The sequence below is a fragment of the Microtus ochrogaster genome, unplaced genomic scaffold, assembly GCF_000317375.1.
Source record: "Microtus ochrogaster isolate Prairie Vole_2 unplaced genomic scaffold, MicOch1.0 UNK106, whole genome shotgun sequence".
Classification (NCBI taxonomy): domain Eukaryota; kingdom Metazoa; phylum Chordata; class Mammalia; order Rodentia; family Cricetidae; genus Microtus; species Microtus ochrogaster.
This window is the reverse complement of record NW_004949204.1, coordinates 377,629-395,497: the sequence shown is the minus strand read 5'-3', so window position 1 is coordinate 395,497 and position 17,869 is coordinate 377,629. Positions and strand designations below refer to the sequence as shown.

The following is a 17,869-nucleotide window of genomic DNA, read 5'->3' as shown; positions in this document are numbered from 1 at the left end:
TGTACAGACAGCTCCCACACTGGCTCTGCCACCTTGAGTAAGTGGGCACAGAATCCTCATCTACGTCTCCCTGGGTCACACACTGTAATCCAGAGAAGTGTGGGGCCCCGGGACTCAGGGCCGATTCTCAACACACCAGAGAATCTGTGGGAATCAACGGTAAACCGAGGACCTTGCTCATCAAGGCCTCTTCTCTTTGCAGTCTAAGAAAGGTGTTAGGGTTTTGTTTATTATTGAACTCAACCATTCCAGGAGCAACACTGGGGTTGAGGGCTGCCAGGTCCCTGGCCCTGCTGTTTTTCTTCTATCCAGGGTGGGAGTACCTGCAGGGTACAGTATGTTAGGCATTTAGCCCAGCCACAGAAACCCACCCCAAAGACCCAGAGATCCATATGGTAGTGGGCCACAGGTTTCAAATCAGACAAACCTGGCTGGCTGGGACGCTGGCTCTATGTGTTTATCACTTAGCCTTCTGGGAGTGCCATAGATTTTCCGTCTGTACCTGCCTCTGCAGATATCATGAAAGGGAGTGAGGATTGAGCATTGAACCGAACGCTGGGAATGCCAAATTACTCCATGGGGAAGAATTCTGTGGGTAGTCTGTCATTCTGACGGGCACGCTGGGTCCAGATTGCTGAGAGTCTCAGCTGCTCTAGGTCAGGGTTCTCCCAGGTCTTTGGCCCAAGCTGACAGCCAGAGACAGATCTCTCTTGCCGAACAAGTTACAACTCTGGGCTTCAGTCTCCTTACGTTAAAATGGAAACTGCCGGGTGAGGTGGCACATTCCTGTCATTTTAGCACTTGGGAGGCTGAGGCAGGACTGAGTTTGAAGCCAGGTTGGAGCTACAGAGGAAGTTGAATGCTGCTGCTACACAGACCTTGCTTCAAACAAAACAAAATGGGTTCGTGAAGTGATTTCCCCAGGCTGCCTGGAATCTTCCTGTAGTCTTTCCCAAGCAGAGAAGCCTTAGGGTATGAAGAACAGAACATCAAAACGTCGACTAGGTACTGGTCATGATGGTGCACACCTTTAATTCCAGCACTGAGGAAGCAGAGACAGGTGGATCTCTGTAAGTTTGAGGCCAGCCTGGTCTACATCATGAGTTCCAGGCCAGCCTGGTCTACATCATGAGTTTCAGGACAGTCAGGGCTGCAAAGTGGGGAACAAAAACCACCATGGGAAAAGGGGGAGGTACCACTCCTCTTTTCTAATGCTAGTGACAGTCAGAGGCCTGCAGAATGCTGGGGCCATAAGGCACAAAAGCCACATCATGTACACCTGTGCCCCGAGTGGACAGACCTGGTGCACACATTGAGTCTGCAGCCAAGTCTGAGCCAGAACCTAGATCTTCAAACAGGCTTAAGGAGTATCTTATAAGTTTGGAGAATACATCTCTTAGTTTTGATTTGAACCTGCTCACTGGATACTCTGTAGCTTATGATTCATAAGCTAGGCAACCTACCGTAACAAGTTAGTGTCTAACACGGAAATACAAGGGTTGTAAAGTCCTGCCATGCAAGTTCACATTTTGGCTCCAGCGCAGCAGGAAGAACTGGAGGGCTGAGAATGGCTGCCATAGCCAGGCCTGTGGGGGTTGGGTCCCAACATTCCAGGCTTCAGAAGTAAAAGAGGACCTGGTGTTCTGCCATCCTCTCTGGCAGCAGCTGCCAGAAGGGGTCAGTAGGGAGGGGTGGGGCCAGGCCTTGGGGACAAGGCACTCACAGCCCACCAGGCTGTATGGCCTCAGCCATCTGGGGGCAGCAAAGACCCCTACCAGGGGCTCAGCTGGCATCATTGATAGGAGTCCGGTTGTCACCCAGCAGTCTCTCTTGTTCACCCTCTTGGGTGGGGCGATGGCAGCTCCTGGACAGGCAGGCTAGCAGTGGATAGTGCAGCCCATTGTAGAGGGCAGTGCCCATGAGGAGGATGAGGAAACCAAGGATCTGCAGTGGGTGGAAGACCTCCCAGCCCAGTGCCAGACTCAAGGCCCAGATGACCACGGTGCGCAGGCTGTCTAGCACCATGCGGGTGGTGGCGCTCAGTTCCTTGGTGACACTGATACCCGCGAAGTTGAAGAAGGCGATGCTGCTGATGTTGCCCAGCAGGGCCAGGGCAATCAGGGGCTGTCGGCCCACCTGGCAGAAGGCATCCAGCGCGTCCTCCAGCATCCCGCGAGGGTTTCCGCTAAAGGAGCCAGCTGGGATGTAGTACATGGGCACGAGGAGTAGTGAGAGGATCACAAAGCCAAAGAAACCTGGGGAAGCAAGGGAGGGTCTCACATTCTCCACCCTGCCTGGGGCTTCCTAGCGCGGCCCCCAGGTAGGCAGTATCTCATCTCAGAACCACTGTGTTTGTTCCATTCCTGTGATCCACTCCTGGAACCTGTCCCTCTGCCTTGATGTCAGACCTACATTGACAACTCACTGGTTTCCAAACTCAAAAGTAGCAACTCAAGCCATTGCCCTGTCAGGAATCCTCTTCCCTCCTCTTGCTGTTGGAAGCTGTGGCTCCAAAGTCATCTTTCCTACCTCAAGAGACTCAGAACTGCTCAGCAAATGAGGTACCTGAGTTTAACTTGTCTAAGTTCAAGTGCACTGTCTGGCTCCTTCCTTGCTGTCACTGCCTCTAGAGAGGGGCATGTATCTTGCTTATTTTCCTTCTCTGTCTCCTCTCATCTTGCCCATGCCCCTCTGGGGATGGAGACTCACCCTATCAAGTGGTTACTAGCCCCTGCCCCAAGCTCCATTTTCTTTCTTTCCTTTTTTTTTTTTGGGTTTTCGAGACAGGGTTTCTCTGTGGTTTTGGAGCCTGTCCTGGAACTAGCTCTTGTAGACCAGGCTGGCCTCAAACTCCCAGAGATCCGCCTGCCTCTGCCTCCTGAGTGCTGGGATTAAAGGCATGCGCCACCACTGCCCGGCCCCAAGCTCCATTTTCATGCATGTCATAACACACGCTGCCCCAGCATACCCTCCCACCAGCTATTGCTCCCAGGCCTGTGCCCACACGCACCCTCAATGCCCACTGCCCTGAGTGGGTGGACGTTGTGTTTGTAGACAAACTTCTCCTCCAGCACCATCTGGATGGCAACGATGATCTGGGCCATGATGATCAACAAGTCACCTGAGGAAAAGAGGATCGAGTGAAGCGGGCACCATGGAACTAGAGATGGGGGCGGTGACAGAACGATCTAGGGACAGAACAGCAGGTCAGCTTCTGAATTTTCAGGGTTGAATATGGGTCCTGACTTCCTGGCCCAAGGGCAGGACAGCAGGCAGGCCTGGGCTTCCAGGAGGCCCAGAGACACAGAGACATGCCTTGGCCTGAGAATTGGACAAACAACAGTCTTGAGACAAGATACGTCAGGTTTAATTGTGAAACTGAGCAGCTCAGGAGGTCAGTTCATTGTAAAGTGTACTGCAGTGGATCCTGCCAGGGTCTGGGGTCCTGTGATGACAAACGCACCAGCATCTGTCAGTAAGTGGTCCTTTTGTCCCTCTCCAAACCAGCAGTTTGCCTGTGGATATGAGCCACAGGAGCAGACAGCTCCGTCATGCTGCCTGTCTGTCTCTTCCTTGGAATGGTCACAGTCTTCTGGTCTCCCCCACATTCTACCCACCATGTACCCATCAGTTACATGACCCAACCCCAGGACACACAGATGGCAGAGCCTGGATGAGTCTGTGGGATGACTTTTTAGGCTTCCAGAGAGGAGGGGCCAGGGGAAGCAGCTTCAGGTCCCCAGCTGGCCTCACCTGTGATGACTTCGCTGAGCTTGTGTTGACTGTCATGCTTGCTTAGGAGGTCAGCGAGGCCAACCACCACCAGTCCTGCAATGGTGGCCAGGATGCCCACCCACTGGCTTGGGGCCAGCCTCCGGCCCAGGAAGGCCACTGAGAACAGGCCTGTGAAGATGATCACTGCACCCCGCAGCATCTGGAAGCTGGAGGCACTGGTCATGTTCAGGGCTAGCAAAGGAAAGACATGATTAATGGCTGTTAACGGCAAAGGCCACCAAGGTGTCTTCAGGGAGTAGGGACAAGATGAGCTTGCTCACTAAGCCTTAGATGTGCACATGTGAAGACCGCGGGGGAGTGGCAGGGTGGGGTGGGGTGCTGATTCACTAGCGGCCAGGTGACTTACCTACATACATGAGGCTGGTTCCAGTCATGTCACACAGGGCTGGGGGCAGGAAAAGTAGGGCACTGAAGGATTGCTGCGGCTCTACGCTGGAGTCAGACTGTCTTGCGGCTCTGCACTGGAGCAGGTAGAAGGCAGCAAGGCACGAAAACTCTCCCAGGAACATGCCCACTGCCTGCAGGAACAAGACTTGAGGACTCAGTACAGAAGGGGCTTTGGGGTCACCCTTATCAGTACTGTTAGTTTTAATATAACCACATTTCAGGCAAGAGCTTATCTAGAATCCCCAAATGTCAAACAGACAAAATCAGAGTAGCTGTGGGTAGCCAGCCAGGCCCCTAGGCCTGTCACAGGGGTCCCAGAATATCTCAGTGGATACCCTATGGGGTGCGGCATGGTATAAACTCAACCCTTCAGGTCAGCCTTTACAACCAGACTTAGACAGGTTCAAAGACTCACAGAAGGCCCAATAGCCAGCTGCTAACACACCGGCGATAAATCTGAGCCTTCTAACTCTTGGTACAGAAGTGGGGTATCTTCCATGTCCCAACCCCGGTGGCGTTCCGGGCTCAAAAGAGATGTACCAAACACTTTTGTCACTGGAGCTAGTGCTTTCCATGTGTCCCGAAGGGACGTGGTGAGAACATGACCACTCATGAGGATCATGCGGACCTCCCACGGAGAACTATGCCCCTTCCTGGGTACTCTTGGACTCTGGCCCTATTCTGGGAGAGGAGAGAGTTAGATGGCTTTTGGGGAACCAGGGAGCTTCATCCCTAGACCAGGAAAGAAACCAGCCCCAGGGGTGTCTGGATGAAGCCTGGAGATGGGCAGGAGGTTATGCTGGTACCTGGAGGAAGGGATGCTGGAAGCTGTGCTCCTTGCTTCCTCCACAGCCTTCAGCTTTGAAGTTGTCGGCCCACCTGCAGCAGAGAGACGGGAGGTCAGAATGGTGACGCGGCGGATTCTCCACCTGGCTGGACTCACACTCAGTCCCAACTGATGCTCCTTTTCAAAGGAGCCTGTTGCTATGGTGAAGGGTTTTAAGACAGTATTTCATCATCTTACAAACATAGAATCCTATTACTTGTGTTTCCGCAACTTGTAGAAAAAAGATAATATTATATTATTGATGTTTATATGAAGTGCATCACACCCATTACTCCTCAAAATAAAATTAAAGCCACTGCTTGAAATTTAGTGTATTAAATATATACACTGTAAAAAAAAAGAGGTGACTCTTTTTTCTTTTTCCTGAGACAAGGTCTCAATCCAGGCTTGAATTTGAAATCCTCCTGCCCCAGGTTCCTGAATGCTAAGATTATAGACACGAGCCAACCCTGGCAGCAAATTTGCTCTCTAACACTTGATGACTCTATTTCAACTTGTTTGGCTTCTTTTGAAATCTTTGATCTCTACCAGTCAATCAAAGGAATCAGTACATGAAAAGTATCAAGAGTCTCTGGTCATCTGGACATGGGACCACCATCTGTAAGCATAGCACTAAAGTAGCTAAGCCAAGTGAACTGATGTTGAGTTCAAGGCCAGCCTGAGACACACAGTGAGTTTGAAGTTAGCTTGGGCTATGTGTAGAGGCCTGCCACCAACCAACCAACCAACCAACCAACCAACCAACCAACCAACCAACCAACCAACCAACCAACCAACCTTCCTACCTATCTACCAACCAACCAATCTACCAATCAACCAACCAACCAACCTACCAATCAACCAACCTACCTACCTACCTACCTACCTACCTACCTACCTACCTACCTACCTACCTACCAACCAACCTCTACCAACCAACCAACCAACCACCTAACCAACCAACCACCTAACCAACCAGTCAACCAAGCCTCTTATCTCAAGGGGCATTCAGGCCCAGGAGATGATCACTTGATCCTTCACAACCCAGAAGGCCCCTTTAATGCTTACCTAAAGCATGTGGCACCTGCCAGTGAGTACGAATGCCAGTGAGTACCACCACAGATAGAGATCACAGGTGGAAATGGTCCCCATCCAGCCCAGACCCCTTCCCAGAATACTCCAGGCAACTACATTCATAATTCTGAATTGTTGCTACCTAAGCCCAAAAGAGCTCCTTTTGACTTTCCGTCCTGCTGGGCTGCTACATCTCCAGACATCCATTTTCTAACTGGAGATCTCTTTGCCACCTGGAACTACTATGATCTTGTGAATCTTCTTTTCTGGATAACCATCCCAGTCCTTCCTAGTCTTCCACCATCCTGGCTGCTGACTTCTGCAAGTGTTCTTATGGACCCTGGCTAGTGGGGAGAAGTCTGGAATTCTGTACAGGCTAGGGCACGGGACATAGCTAGTTCCAGCCTCAGCTCCTCAGAAGCTAAAAAGCCCTCACTACATAACAGAGCTTCTCTCATTTCTGAGGCCTGAGTGGGGGTCTCAGACCAGCTGCACCCCTCATCCAGGCAGGCCCATTTGGAACTCATGCTTGTTCTGGCTGAAAGAGCCTTTATGAAGGCCTAGGGGAGGTAACCGAGTGAGAGGAAAAGCTGAGTGAAGGGCTCAGGCTTTACTGAGGACACAAAGCCACTGACCCAGTAAGGGAGTAAGTCAGGGCTCCTCTCAGAGGTAGAAGGGAAGTGATGTCAAACCTATGACAGCCAACTACAGCCAATGCCGGTGCTTTCTGCGGTGGCGGGGTCAGTGGTTGTTACAGAAGTCATTACTCCTGCTGCTATTCCTTTAGATCACAGCTGACACCCAAGACCCTCTAGGTCTGGACACAGCAGCGTGGCCATTACCCAGCGCGACTGTTCATGTTCAGAGTCTTCACATCTAATGCCCATCCTGATCCCACACTCACTGAGTTTGGTCTGTGAGTTTAGCATGGGTGTTCCTACTCTCCACCCGTGGCTCCCTGCACATCACTGCACAGCCCACGCGGTTCGGTTGAGTGACTGAGCCTTCTAGACTCTTGCTTGGGAGTGTATAGGTGCTCTGGACCCTGGCCCAGTGTCCATGAGATTGACTTCCTGTGGGTCTGAGGTGGCCCCTGCTGGTGCGACAGGCACAGTATGGGTCTGTCTTCTGGGGAGTTAGCTGGCTGGCTGCCCAGTTGAGCCTTTCTCCTTAAGGCTTGTCTAGACTTTCTCTATAAGGTAGGGCCTGGTTTGTCTGGACAGGCATTGCTGGCTAGCTTCCCACTGGAGAAATGGAATCTCTTTGTATCTAAGAGCCTATCCAACCCAAGGACTAGGTATCAGCTATAGTCCACTGTGTCTCCTCAGGCCCATGCTTGCTTCATAGACAAGATCCAAAATCCAGCCGCAAAGTGTCTGAGGACGACAGCTACGAGCCCTAGCATCAGATGGCATTGTGTTGACCGGCAGCGCATTTCTCCAGCCTCACAAACATTGTTGTTCCTCCAGGCTGGCTGAAAACTCACTACGTAGACGAGGCTGGTCTTGAACTCACACAGACCCACCTGCCTCTGCCGGGATTAAAGGTGTGCATCACCACAAACATGTTTTTTTAACAGGCAATTCATGGAGCACTGCCTGTGCCAGGCCTGTGTAGAGCACGCTGCGTGGGCAGTCTGGGTAAGCCTCACAAGGACCGTCATTTTCAGAGGGCGACATGCGCTCAGGGTGCAGAGAGTTCGGGCTTTTCTAGCTGACAACATGCATCTCTGTGGTCAAGGCCTGCTGCGGTTTATCATCAAAGACAGAAAACACCCAGAAGGCTCGGCTTTGGGTCACACAAGCTGGATGTGTTTCAGACGTTCCCAGGTCAATGTCGACAAGCGTCAAAAGGAATAGCTAATCCAGGCCCTGTAAGAACAGGGCCTTTTATGTGCCTTTCCCCACCGATTCTACATGCAGCCAGAGCCACCTTCCCTTGGGTAGGGTCAGTGTGGTCTCTTTGGGTTTTGGCCTACGAGTTCCTAGGAGAGCATCCAGTCTCTGGATACCCTCTGCTGCCGGAGACAGAGGAGGTGAGAAAGGGCCTGGTTGGTGTCTCCAAAGTTTCACAGCCATGACACATGGAAGTAAAAGAAACTTGGGTCATCATCCTGAAAAACCCCTTACAGATGGACAGATGACAGATGGACAAACTCTGGGTCCAAGATGGGCCATACGATTCAGTGTACAATGGGGCTGGTAGCCAGGACTGGTCCTGGGAATGCTAGCATCTAGTTTTGTGCCTTCATCCTCTCAACTTCTCCCAACCTTCTTACTCCAGCCTGTTCCTACCGAGGGGAGGGCCAGCCCTAGGTGTTCTCTAGACACCTTATTCCGAAGCCGTAGGAGGGCATACCCTTTGCCAGCAGAGGGCAGCTCCTGCCAGGGTTCCTTGAGTGTCAGCAGGCAGGCTGCAGGGTGGGTAACTCTGGGGGTGGTGAGTCACTGGCAGCAGGCCTTCCTTGTCCACACTCAAAGCTCAGCATTCTGGAAGTTGTGCATGCAGGGGTGACACACAGAGCCAGGAGAAATGTCTGGTATGTCCGGTCACTGCTGATTCCTGCAGAATTGCTGTGGTTTCCTCCTGAACCATACCACACAGGCTGTCAAAGCTAGTGAGACAGCTTGTCTCATCCAGGAGTTTTCAGAGGGGCTGCAGCTTCCCCATGAGTAGGTGGTCCTATATTATAAGAGGATGCCTGGTGGCAAGCCCTCCCATTGCTCTTGGTGAGGAGACCTTCCTACAGTTTTGGGGGGAACAGGACAGATTATCATATCCATTTTACAGCTGAGGAGACTCAGGCTCACAGAGGCCCAGTGCTTCCTCTCATCACACAGCTTCCAGACCTCAGGTTCTCTCCCTCCCACTGCTCTACCCTCTGGACAGGCTCTCTCAAGCTGGTCCTGTAGCCACACAGAAGCAACAATGCCAAGCCATTCACAGAACCAAAGGGCAGAGGCAAAGTGCCAAGGACAAAAGTTGAGGGGATGGTTGGAGCTTCTTCTCTTATAAAGGCCTGGTGATGCTGGGCAGGGTCTCCTGTCCACAGGTTACAGTCAGGCTCATATGCTCTCCCTGACAAGGTGGGCTCTTCAATCCCCAGAAGTGTGGGAAGGGGATGCCTCGGGAGCTTAGGAGGGAGCAGCAAAGGTCTGTTTGACTTTGGTTCTTCTGGTGGCAAACCCCCACCTGGATCTGGCTAATGAGGCTCTGAAATGGGTACTTGGCCACGGGCACTGAATCTGGTAGACATAAATGGCTTAGGCTCAAAGATCTGGCCGATAGAAGTAGCTGGGGGGGGGGGGGGGGAGCGGACGGGACGAGGAAACGGCCACAGAAAGGAGAAGCACCACTTCCCAGGGAGGGGACCTTAGCTGACACCCAGAGCGCGGAGTAAGGGTTAGTCATGGCTGCAGTTAGGGCCTTTCTCTCTATTGGCGCGTGACAGCTCTGTGGTCTTCTAAAACCTATGGAGTGGGCAGAAAACCTACAGAGCTGACCTGTGGGCCCTGCAGAGCAGACAGCACATGCTCTCAGGCGCGTGACAGCTCTGTGGTCTTCTAAAACCTATGGAGTGGGCAGAAAACCTACAGAGCTGACCTGTGGGCCCTGCAGAGCAGACAGCACATGCTCTCAGACGCTTCCTCATCTGAGGCTGCCCATCTTCCCAGGGACTCTGGGAAAGGTAGCAATGAGCTCCTGTCACAGGTTTGCCAGAGGCTCTTGAGTTGAGCAAGTGGGATGATTGACAGGATTCCCTGACCTGGGTAGAGGCTTGCTATCTAGTCCCATAAGGAGGGTACCCTGAGGGTGGGGGCGGGAGAAGGAGATGCCATTTATAGGATTACACCTTCTAGACACAGTAGGGAGATATGAGAAGAAAGTCCACTTTGGGGCAGTACAATCCCAAAGACTCGGATGGGGGTGGGACTAAAGTCCTCAGGCCTGAGCGCCAACCCATTTTTGGTATCAGTAAGTCAAGTCACAAAAAGCAACTTCTTTGGGGGCTTCCTTTGTAAATTGTAGGGGTCAGACTGGGTGATTTCAGTTCATAACAATAACAAAATGCCCATGGTCATGGTGGATGTCTGTAAACCCAGTACTTGGGAGGTGAAGGCAGAAGGGCCCTGTGTTCAAGGCCAGCTAGGGCTATATAGTGAGACCCAGCTTCAGAAGATAAAAATACATAACCAACTAGTCTCCCAAATGAATGGCGAGGTCTCCATCCTCACGCCTGACTGGTGGCTAAGAGCATGAGTCTAGAGTTGGGCCACTCGGACTCAGATTGAAGATATCATCTGGGAGGTGAGTTGAAGCTGCATGTAACTGAATCTTTTTGTGCTTCAGTTTCCCATCTGGAGATGACAAACCCTTCCACTTCCCTCCCTGAGATCACGTCAAAGGATGCCAAGGTAGTTGGCCTGTAACTTGGTAGGCCTGGGTGCTGTGTATTGGCTGCCCCCATGCTGCTGTGGCTGGCTGTTCCTAGCGGAACCCGCAGGCAACCACACCATTTTTAAAGCTCACATCGCAGCATGCTTGTTGCTCCCCCCACCTTCTTTCTCACTGCGTATCTTCACACTGTTCTTCGTTTCAGAATGGTTTACAGTTTAGCTCTGGGTCCTATCTCGGGATGAGGGTGGGGTGGGGGTGGGGGGCTCCTGAGAGGCCCCATACAAGGAGACAGGGCAAAGGACAGGATCAAAGGTTAAGCCTCTCACCTGGGAGCCTTTCTTGACTCAGAAGCCTCAAAGGGTGAGGCTTCCTGGGGCTGAGGATCCCCTGGCTTCCTACCTGACCGGTTTGGAGCTTTTTTAAAGGAATGACTGAGTCAGCTTGGTTTATCTAAGCAGCAAATGACTGGTTGGTTTCTCCCTGAGGGCAGCAGCCCTGGAAGTAAAAGCCACTCTGAGCCTTAGAAGCTGTCCTAGGCCCAGGCGAGCATCTCATCACAAGACACTCAGAGATAAGCCCAAGAAACGCACAAGCCTGCTCTAGGTTCCATAAATTGTGCCCTCCTTTAGGGGAAGGGAGGCAGCCCACTGTGACGGGCATGTGTGTACACACCTGTCGCTTCCACCTCAGATACTAAACATCTCAAAGGGACCTTCTTTTGGTTACTTCTGCCTTCTCCCTGACACTAGAGGTACCAGTCACTTCAGATGAAGCGACCACTTCTCTCCTAAGCATTCAAAGCTTTGACAGAGTCTATGAGACACAAGAAACCTCAGAAGTAAATCAGAAACGGTTACACGAGGCTCACAGCCAGCTCCTTAACTCGCAGAGGCCAAGAGAAAGTTCAGGAAACAATGCACAGCCCTGGAGGTCAGAAAAACCTTGTACTGGGAGTTGCCACACCAACTCCTCTTGCCTAGCAGGACCCAGTAGGAACCGAGCTCTGAAGGGAACACTGCCTGCCCCTGTCCACCTGCGCACTGGGCAAAGGGCAGGTGCTGCTCATTTGCTGAGGAGTTTAGATGGCGAACAGATGAAGAGGGTCTTTCTACCACAATAGAGGAGGTCATGTCGGGCTCCTCTGTTTTGTGATGCCCGGACCTTAGTCCTCAACCTACTGAAGACTGTTACTCCCACACACCAGAGCTGAAGTACCCAACTACCTTCCTGGGTTGGGCTAAGGACACTTCTCTCAGACAGACACCCTTGACCCTGTGGGTCAGCCTGGTGGTTCACTCTGGACCTGGGTGGGCCTGCCTTTGTGTTTCCCGCCTCACTGACACTGCGCAAGCATAGCCACAGAGTGGGTCCCGGCTTCACACCGCTCTTCATGTTGGCCACACTACTGCTTTCTTTTTTCAATTCTGTCACTTTCAACAAGTCATTCCACAGGTCGGTGTGTGCCTTCTGATGATGGACGGGAGAAGTCCAACCGGGCATTTGACGCTGTGAACAAGTCACGTGGGGCTGGCCTTTCTCTTTCCTGCCTCCAAGCCTCTGCCACATAAGAGTCCCAACTAAGCATCAAGACGTAGTCTAACCCTAAGAACTCTAAGAACGATCTATGGTCCCTTTCCTCCGGCTTCCCCACTCCTTCAGCTCGGTCATTGCAGGAGCTGGTTTCTCCTCTGCAGTCCCCCCCAGCCCCTGAAGGGAGGCGCCCAGTCTCTGCCCGCGGCACCGAGAGCGCCGCTGGGAGGAACTGACCCAGCTCTTGGCTCAAAGATGAGGAAACTGAGGCTCGGAGACGGAAGTGACCGCGAATCAAAGCGGGCTTCAGATGCCCCGCATCCTCCCGGCGTCTCACCCCTTTGTCCACACCAGCGCGACTGAGTTCTAGGTAATGTGGAGGGCTGGCGGGGCTGGAGAGTAGCCGACGAGAGGATGACAGGGCAGGGCACAGGGTGCCTCGCACCCACGGGCCCAGCAGGCCCCTCCCGGCCCGACCCAGACTCACTTTGCTGAAAGCGTGTTGATGGAGCCGGTGACCAGCATGAGCCCGGCCAGGAACAGCTGGTACTTGGTCCAGGCCATAGTGGTGGACAGGGGAGACCACTTGAACCAGCAGCTACACACCGGGTCATCCGGGAGGTGGTGTCTTCCACTCAAGAGCTTCCGGGCCGAGAGTCACGTGACCTTGCTGGCCCCCGCCCATGCCCGCTAGCCCCGCCCCAGAGCTGCTGCGGATCTGCAGGCTGGCGAGCTGGAGAAGCACAGGGTTTGGGGGGGCTCACAGGCCAGGTTCACCGTATGTTCCTCTCTCTGTCTCTCTGTCTGTCTGTCTGTCTGTCTGTCTGTCTGTCTGTCTGTCTGTCTGTCTCTGTCTCTCTTTCTTCCCTCCTTCCTTTTTTATCTCATGCAAAGCCCGCTACTTCTGAGTGGCCTTCCGGTATGGAAAATGGGTGCTTGGAATCAAGCAGAGATGATTAGGCGATCTTAGACCACTTTGTTCCTTAGAGCATTTTGTAAGCAGTTTTGAAAGGTTGAGCCTGGCGACTTGGTAGTAGGCACAGCGTGGGAATCTCTTTTCCCCAGGATCTCCAGAGAACTGGAGGCCTGGGAGATGTCCCTAGGGATCCCCCGCCCATGAATTGCTCACTTCTTTCAGTCAAGTGGCGTAAGAGTCGAGTTCCAGCTTCCAGTAGGGTGTTCTACAGCTAAAACTAAAAAGAACAAGCTGGATGTGCAATCCCAGCACTTGGAAGGTGAAGGTAGGTTGAAGCTCAAGGCCAGCTTCCACCATACATGAGACCAGCCTGAGTTACTAAGTAAATAAATAATTAAAATAACACGGGAATTTAAACCCAGAGAAGCCCAAGGATTTAAGGTCATGCTTATGAGTCGCCGAGGTGGTGGTGGAGGTGGTGGTGGTGGTGGTGGTGGTGTGTGTGTGTGTGTGTGTGTGTGTGTGTGTGTGTTTGTGTGTGTGTTGGGGTCATCGACTCAGGTTTTTCAAGACTGGGTTTCTCTATAGCTTTGGAGCTTGTCCTGGAACTAGCTCTTGTAGAAAGCTGGTCTCGAACTCACAAAGATCCGCCTGCCTCTGCCTCCCGAGTGCTGGGATTAGGCGTGTGCCACCACCCTCTGGCGGACTCAGGCTCTTTCAGCTCCTAAATACTATGGTTTGGGTAAAGCTTTTTTCACCAACCCTCCCCACTTATCCTTCAGAATCCTCTAATGCTGCCCTGAGGCATCCAAACAGAGACCAGCGCTAGGTTTGTTTGTAGGGGATTTCTAGCATTTAGTCAGTTTTTGAGACAGAATCTTGTTATATGATCCAGACCGGTCTCTAGCTCGCTCTGCACTCCAAGGTGGGATTCAGTTCATGACTGGCTTTCATTTTTTTTCTTTTTGGTTTATCAAGAAGGTTTCACTGTGAAACAGTCCAGCTCTGTCCTAGAACTCTCTCTGTACTCCAGGCTGGCCTCAAACTCGCAGAGATACACCTGCCTCTGCCTCTTGGGTGCTGGGATTAAAGGTGTGTGCCACCATCTCCCTTCTCAAAATTTTTTTTAAATTACATTTATTTGTTGTGTGTATGTCAGAGGGCACATATTGCATGTGGGGCTTAGAGGAGAATTTAGAGGAGTGTGTTCTCAGCTCCTGTTCCTTGGGCTCTAATCTGCAGACTATGCCCTACTGTAAGTTAAAAACAAAAACCCAACAAAGAAAACCCAAAACACCCTGATAGCCGCTTTGACCTGGTATTCATAGTCCCTCCATTTCTGGAGGTACAGACAGACGGTCTCTCGACCTCTTCTTTGAACTTGTGAACATGGATAGTATAGACTCAGAAAAATCCTCAAGGGACTGTAGCAATTTTTTTTGTAAGATCAGATGGAGAATGTATTATAAGTGGGGTCTAGAGGAAGGTTACCAAAGAGAGCGGCAGACACTTTCATGCAAGAAGATGAATGGGTTTGACGGCCCAGAGGCAGGAGAGAGTGTAGGACATGGCTTGGACCTCCAGAGCATTCTCCAGAACTTCCTTTCACTAGACCATGCTCTTTTTAGTTAAGTGGGGGATAAGAGATCCAAGAGGGGACTTCTTCTGAGTTTTTTTTTTTAAATATTTATTTACTTATTATGCATACAATATTCTGTGTGTACGTCTGTAGGCCAGAAGAGGGCACCAGACCTCATTACAGATGGTTGTGAGCCACCATGTGGTTGCCGGGAATTGAACTCAGGACTTCTGGAAGAGCAGGCAATGCTCTTAACCACTGAGCCATCTCTCCAGCCCCTTCTTCTGAGTTTTGTGTCCACCACGGCATCTTTAGTCTTGTGTGATTTCAAAGGAAGTCATAATTTATCCAAAGCTGCTTTACTGAGACATTGGAGACATCAATGAGACACAACTGTGTCCTGAAGGGACACTATCTGCCAGCCTCTTCCCAATGGGAGGCCATTCTTACAGGTCACAGTTGGTGGAATTCTGGACTATTTTCCCATAGGTTCAAGCCAAGGATACTGTCCTGAAAGTAAACTTACTAATGACATTGGTGTCACTAGCCCGACATGATGTCACTTGCAGTGCAGTCTCTGTCTCTAGAGCCACATTATAAAATGAATTTTAATTTATTATATCATGTTGCAAGCATTCATCAAACAGCAGTCTCTGGAGTCTGGTGCATACGAGGATTTATTGGCAAAGGCACCAGAGCCCACCAAGTGTGAAGCCCAGAGTCAAGTACGAGCTCCCAGAGCAGTCAGACGAGGTCACTGCCTTCAAAGGGTTCAGAATGCAGCAGAGGCAAGGCAGGGGCATTGACCATACTCCCTGTGAGAACCTGTAAAAGGCAGAGGATTCCTCAAGGTGGCAGGAGCTCGGGGGTGACAGTGACAGTCGGAACTATGTGAGATCTAGTGTTCCGTCTGCGTCAGGCCTGTGTACGGAGGTTGACCCCTCCGTTTTCTCAGCAGCCCACAACTGAGCTAGTTCATTTCACCTGAAATACTGAACACTGGAAACGGTGAGTTCTGTAGTACAGAACGCTTATTGGCAGAGAAACCGAATGTGGTTGTGGGAAATGACTTCCTCCACTTCCTTCTCTTCCTCCTTTTCCTTAAGACAGGTTCTCACATAGCCCAGGCTGGCCTTGAATTTGCTACAGAGTTGACAATGACCTTGTACTCCTGACCTGGACTTAGGGTGCAGGGTCCCCTGGGTTCTGTTCCTAATACCAGAAAAGAAAGAAAAAGAAAGAAGAAAAGTAAAGAGGAAAATGAATCTTGGTATCGTCGTGCACGCTTTAATCCCAGTAGTCAGAGGCAGAGGCAATGGATTTCCCAGGAGTTCAAGGCCAGCCTGGTCTGCAGAGAGAGCTCCGGGCCAGACTCAGTCAAAAGAAAGAGAGAGAAAAAAAGGAAAGCAAAGGAGAAAATGACAAGAAAAGGCAAGAAGAGCCTGAGGAATACTCAAAGCTGTCCTCCGGTCTCCATGTGGACGCACACAAGCACAGACACAAAATGAACAATTATAATTCATCGTGTTTAGTGTATGTATGTCTCGGGTAATATACAGTTAGCTGCTGATAATAACTTGGTCAACGACGAACTCCAGATCGTGTTACCTGGTGACACTGTGACAGTGTTAGTATTTGATGGCAGCCTGTGATGGTCACTCTTTCTCACCTAATGACACATATCTCAGAATGTGTGACACGTATCTCAGAGAGTGTCCCTGTCTGCAAGTGACAAAGACTGCAATAGAAAATGAGTCACTCCCCCTCTGAAATCAAATTTAACAAAGACTCCATTTTAGCAGAATCGGCCTCAGTTCTGCTCCAAGAAAAGAGTCAAACATCAAACTTCTAGAATCCAATGATTCCAAGTGAGTGATCAGCTCTGGCTAAAAAGAGAGGGGGGCGATAGAGGAATAAAAAAAAAGAAAGAGAAAGAGAATAATCGTATGTGAGCCTGAAGCTGAAAGGAGCAGTGACTTTTTTTTGAATCATCTCTGGTCACCATAGAAACAGTTGTAAAGTCAGCTAAAAGGAGCTAGTGAACCGACTTCTCTGCTAGTGTAGACTATCCCTACCCATCTCCCCCATGGTGTAGACAGTCACACACTCTCCTGTCAGGTCTGACCTGGTTTCCTTGCCTCAATTTCTCTCCCAAGATATACAACCCAGCCTTCTTTCTCTCAAGTCTCTTGCTTTCCTGTCCAACCACTACCTCAAATGGCCGCCTTTCAATACCACCCCTACCCTGAAGGGAGAGGGCAGCAGAACACCCAGCCTGACCAAAGGGAGATCACATTCCAGCCAGAGAACAGGATGTAGGGGGGGAAATGACCCAAGGATGTACGGGAGGGGGGGTGGCGGGGAAGAGGACACAACTGTTTTTAAAATTCAAATCTGACTTGGCCTGTCTGGGCACCTATCTCTCTCTGTCCTTCCCAAGATAAAATAATTCTGTTCTAATCCGGAATGTGATTCAATTGGTCGGGAAAATAGACTTTCATACAAGCCTCAAGCAGACTGGCAGTCGGTTTTGAATACAAACAGGGTCTGCGGCGAGCGTGTATTTGGCACTGGAAGTTAGAGGTTCTTTGAGGGTAACATGCAAATTTGTTGACGATGCTCTTGGTTTACCGATCAAGTTCATGTAGAGCAGGAGGAGTGCTTTTTGAAAACCTCAGCCTGAAGTTTCGTGCTGCTCTGTAGCTGGGTCCAGGTCTTACAAACTAACTCTGGCTGCTTTGGGTTCACCTCCACACCAGTCTTCCTTGCTATACAAGCCGTGAATATGGTTTCCCTTTTTTACAGAAAGGAAAGTAATGTAGGTTTTGCAAAGTTGATGTGGAAGCATACCAGCCCGCTTGGAATTTGCCTCTTGAGGCCCTAATGGCTTAGCTCATCTCCCTGCCAGCTGATGGCAGATACCTGGAATCTCTCTGTAAGTCACTCCCTAGATTTAGAGGCTGCCCAGCCACTCCAGGATATCCAAGTGTCTTTCCTACTAGTAGTGACACATCTTTTCCACCTGGAGCTACCCTGTACTCCTTCAGGGTCCTGCTTTAAAGCTTTCCTGAATCCAAGTTTCACACGACCCACTCGTAAGCATCATTAACATAAGAGGTGACAATTGTCAGTATACATTAGAGTTCAGAAGCCTCGCCCAAGGCCCAAGGCCCAGCAGAAGAATAAGATTAAAAAAATCCATTCATGGAGGCACACACTTATACCCCAGGAAATCCAAACTTGCCAAGCCGAGGAACACAGCCACCCTCTTTCCTAGTCATGTAAAGAAGCTTCCAATGCTGAGTTATAGAGGCGTCCACCAGCCCAGCATCCAATGCTGATTTATAGAGACATCCACCAGTCC

General features: G+C 50.9%; 1 protein-coding gene across 1 annotated transcript; it reads right to left on the bottom strand.

The window, feature by feature from the left end:
- Positions 1-1,014: 1,014 nt before the first annotated feature.
- Slc35f6 (solute carrier family 35 member F6) lies at positions 1,015-12,644 on the bottom strand. The gene is made up of 6 exons (XM_005371334.3): positions 12,498-12,644; positions 4,989-5,061; positions 4,142-4,313; positions 3,754-3,966; positions 3,011-3,121; positions 1,015-2,255 (listed from the first exon to the last, which is right to left on the bottom strand). The coding sequence occupies exons 1-6, from the start codon at positions 12,572-12,574 to the stop codon at positions 1,783-1,785; spliced, it is 1,119 nt and encodes a 372-aa protein (XP_005371391.1). The 5' UTR covers positions 12,575-12,644; the 3' UTR covers positions 1,015-1,782.
- Positions 12,645-17,869: the final 5,225 nt, after the last annotated feature.